This window comes from Apodemus sylvaticus, chromosome X, assembly GCF_947179515.1.
Source record: "Apodemus sylvaticus chromosome X, mApoSyl1.1, whole genome shotgun sequence".
Lineage (NCBI taxonomy): Eukaryota > Metazoa > Chordata > Mammalia > Rodentia > Muridae > Apodemus > Apodemus sylvaticus.
This window is the reverse complement of record NC_067495.1, coordinates 16,094,493-16,098,831: the sequence shown is the minus strand read 5'-3', so window position 1 is coordinate 16,098,831 and position 4,339 is coordinate 16,094,493. Positions and strand designations below refer to the sequence as shown.

The window sequence follows — 4,339 nt, the reverse complement described above, 5'->3', positions numbered from 1 at the left end:
TTCCCTCCCTCCCCGGTACCCGCAGTTCTGGCGGCCTTTGGTGCAGGTAGCCGCGGGCTTGGGCTCCGCACGCCACGCGAGCCCCGGTGCAGGGGCGGAGCCGCGGCCGCGCGCGGGGCTCGAGGCAGGGGGAGGGGCTGAGACTAACGGCACCGCGGCCATGACGCCGGGCTGGCCGTCCACACGAGTTCCTGTCTCCCTCCACCCATAGTCATAGCTCATTCCCAGACGCGTTTCTTCCCAGGCTTGGGAGTGAGCCGATGGCCCACGTTCGAGAAGCGTCCCGGTCCTCCCGCTCCGTCGCCTGTTGGAGTTCGGGAGGTGGTCGAGGAGCCTGTTTGGAGCAGGCGGGAGAGAATGCATCGAGAATGGAGCAGACGATGCGGGGTACACAGGGAGCCCAGGAGATGAAGCCGGAGCTGTGGCCGGAGCCCAAGCCCACGTCGGAGAACTTAACAAGTAGGGGCACTGGCAGCGATGAGAAGGTGCTCCCTTCTATGCTGGCTGCTTGTCACACCAGCTCCAGCTCGGTTTGCCCGCGCCGCAAGCCCCGCCCTCGGCCCCAGCCCAGGTCCCGCTCCAGGGGAGGGCGTGGGCTCAAGGCCCCACCCCCGCCTCCCGCCAAACCTCCGCCTCCCCCGCCAGCGCCGCCACCTCCACCCCGGCCTAAGCAGCGGTCCGTGGCCTGGCGCAATTCCAGGCGTAGATCCAGGCCTGGACCCAGACCCCAAACACGGAAAAGCTACAGTAGTGACCAAGGCTGCTCTGGGGATTCAGATGAGGCTGAGAACAGGTTACTGGAGGCCAGGGCTAATAAGGGTCCCACAGGCTGCTCTCATGTAGAGAGCTTTAAAGTAGTTAAAAACTGGCGGAGGAACCTGCGGACGATCTATCAGCGTTTCATTTGGAGTGGAACCCCGGAGACTAGGAAACGTAAGGCAAAGTCATGCATCTGTCATGTTTGTAGTACTCACAAGAACAGACTCCACTCTTGTCTGTCCTGTGTATTTTTCGGATGCTTTACTGAAAAACACATTCATATTCACGCAGAAACAAAGCAACACAATTTAGCAGTAGACCTCTATCATGGGGTTATATATTGCTTTATGTGTAAGGATTATGTATATGACAAAGATATAGAAAAGATTGCCAAAGAAACTAAAGAGAAAATTCTGAGACTGTTAATGTCCACTGGAGGAGACATGACTTATCAGCAGTTTATGGCTTTTGAGGCTGAAGAAAATCAATTAGCCTGTGACTCAAAAGATCAGGAGACCAGTTTGGTAAAACCTAAGAAAAAGAGGAGGAAGAAGACTGTATATTATTCTGTAGGCCTCAGAGGGTTAATAAATCTTGGGAATACTTGCTTTATGAATTGTATTGTCCAGGCACTTACCCACATTCCAATATTGAAGGACTTCTTCCTTTCTGATAAGCACAAATGTATGATGACAAGCCCCAGCTTATGTTTGGTCTGTGAGATGTCTTCACTTTTCCATGCTATGTACTCGGAGAGTCAAAATCCTCATATCCCCTATAAATTATTGCACCTGATATGGATCCATGCAGAACATCTAGCTGGGTATAGGCAACAGGATGCTCATGAGTTTCTAATTGCAATATTGGATGTGTTGCACAGACACAGCAGAGAAGATGGCATCGAGCCAGATGGTAACCCCAATTGCTGTAATTGCATCATAGATCATGTCTTTACAGGTAGTCTGCAGTCAGATTTAACATGTCAAGCCTGTCATGGTGTCTCTACTACCATAGACCCATGCTGGGACATTAGTTTGGATTTGCCTGGGTCTTATACCCCAGGGAGGGCTAGTAGCTGTTTGAGGGATGCCCAGAAGTCACGTGCCATCTCACTTGATGATTGCCTGAAGTGGTTTACACGGCCCGAAGACCTAGGTAGTAGTGCTAAAATCAAATGCAGCCAATGCCAAAGCTACCAGCAATCTACCAAACAACTTACTATGAAGAAATTACCAATTGTGGCCTGCTTTCATCTAAAAAGATTTGAGCATTTAGGCAAACAGAGACGCAAGATTAATACTTTTATCTCATTTCCTTTGGAACTGGACATGACTCCCTTTTTGGCTTCTACTAAAGAAAGCATAATGAAAGGCCAGCCATTAGATGAGTGTGTGCCCATTGAGAATAAGTATTCTTTGTTCGCTGTGATTAACCACCATGGAACTTTGGAAAGTGGCCATTATACCAGCTTTGTCCGGCAGGAAAAGGACCAGTGGTTCAGCTGTGATGATGCAGTAGTCACAAAGGCTACAATGGACGAGTTACTCTTTAGTGAAGGGTATCTACTGTTCTATTACAGGCAAGATTTAGAGAAAGAATAATCTTAACGAGAATGATTTCCAGACCCAAAAAAAAAGTAAAAAAAAAAAAGTTTAAAAAAAAAGTAAAAAAAATAAGAAAAAACAAAAAAAAAGTAAGGAAAAAAACAAAAAAAAGAAAAAGAAGAAAAAGTGTAAAAAGAAGAAAAAGAAAAAAAAAGAGTAAGGATCCTGAAGAGACTCACAACACAAGCCTACCTGGATGGACAATTGTAATGCCATTACAACAACAAGCACCTCTTAAAGAAACACAAAAATCTACCTGGAGTGGACAATGACCATATATGACAAGTAGCACTTTGGCATAAAGGAACTATTTTGCCCTGTCCCATAAATTTATGGGACGAAGACATTGAATTTTCAATCAGTGACCATTAGCCTTAAGAAATGGGGGATCAGAGGGAGGGGAGGAGAGAAGAGATTGAAAAAGGTCACATAAGGCAAATTAGATAAAGTCTCAACGTGAAGGGTGGGGGATCTTCTCAAATTACTTTTTATTTCTTCAAAGATATTGTGTTAAGTGTGGGGGGTATATTTTAAGAAAGGGGTTTTTCATTGATTGTAGTTATAGTTTTGAGTGCACAAATAGTCTGGAAAAACCAAATATTTTAAACAAAAAACTTTAAAGCTTTAAAAGAAACCATTAAGAAAAACTTTTGAAGGTTTTAAGAGAACATTTTAAATGTTAAAAATTTAAGTTAAGTATTTTAGAAGAAAAATTTTTAAATGTTTTTTAATTTAAAATTCCAAATTGTTAGTATGTGAAAATAGAGTATTTAGAAATTTTTGCAAGTTAAGATGACATATGAACATTTATAAGTGGTTAGTGAAAAAAACCACTAACTTACAGAGAAGAAAAATCTTAGAAAGTGAAAACATTTGGATTCTAAATATTTAAAGCATAAAATATATACATTGGAAAGACCAAAGTTTACGGGAAAAAAAAAGTGTACGTATAATAATTTAAAAAGTAAAATTTGAAGGTATACAGAAGGAAATGAAATTTTAAGTTAAATTTAGGAAAGGTGATTTAAAAGAAGAAAGTTTAGAACTATTCAAAGAAACAGGTAATTCGTTTTAAAGATTCCATTTTTAAAAAAATATTAAGAGAGAACCTTCTGTAAACTCAACTGCAGAGATTTCAGTATAAAAACAAACTTTTAGTTTAAAAAGAATATTCTCATACAAATTGACATCTAAAAAAACATGTAAATAAGATCATATTTGAAAGGTGAAAGTTTTATTTTGTACTTAAGAACATTGAAATATAGATGGATATAAAAAATATAAGTGATAGAGAGAGAAGGAAAAGACAAAGTGGTTTGTGAACATATGTATTTTTTTAATCTTATGTCAATGCAGATAACTATATTGGAAAAATGTAATGCCATCAAGATTTTTCCCATTTAGAACTCATTATTAGAACATCTTTAGCTTCTGAAAGAAGGCTTTTAATAATTTTGTGGCTTAGAGATATTAGGTCATAACTGTGAAGCTTTGGCTTTTGTTTTTTAAGCCCCATGATTTGACTGAAAAAGTGGCAGGGACCTGTAACTTGAGGAAACTCCCACCCCCTGCCTTCAGTCTTTTGCCTGATGGGGAAACAAGATATTTTAATTTCTACAGTAGAACTCTGAGTTTGTGTTTAACAGTCCTGCTAATTCCTTATCCCTTCATGCCCACCCACCCCTCTTCATGCCCACCCACCCCATTCCTCTTTCCCTGAATCCCACACTTCCCTGGCCTTATCTGAGCCTGCAAGGATCCCTTCTTAGTGTATACCTGGTGACGTCATTCCTTCAAGACTAATTCCCAGACGACTTCTCTGGAACCATCCCTGGATCCCCTATGCAGGCATAAATTAGATAGTCCCCATCCCTATCTCTCCTACTGTGCCTCCAAAGTACTCAGTCTATACCTCGATGAATAGTACTTATTTGACTGTGATTCTACTGTAGCATCGTGATTGTCTACCTCTCTGC

General features: G+C 41.9%; 1 protein-coding gene across 1 annotated transcript; it reads left to right on the top strand.

Annotated features, from left to right (window-relative positions):
* The first annotated feature begins 231 nt into the window (after nucleotides 1-231).
* Nucleotides 232-2,360, top strand: Usp51 (ubiquitin specific peptidase 51). Its single transcript, XM_052171657.1, has one exon. It carries the CDS (start codon nucleotides 261-263, stop codon nucleotides 2,358-2,360), a length of 2,100 nt encoding a protein of 699 aa, XP_052027617.1. The 5' UTR covers nucleotides 232-260.
* Nucleotides 2,361-4,339: the final 1,979 nt, after the last annotated feature.

Coding starts and splice junctions, on each gene's coding strand:
- Usp51 (XM_052171657.1), top strand. CDS start 261: ATGGCCCACGTTCGAGAAGCGTCCCGGTCCTCCCGCTCCGTCGCCTGT.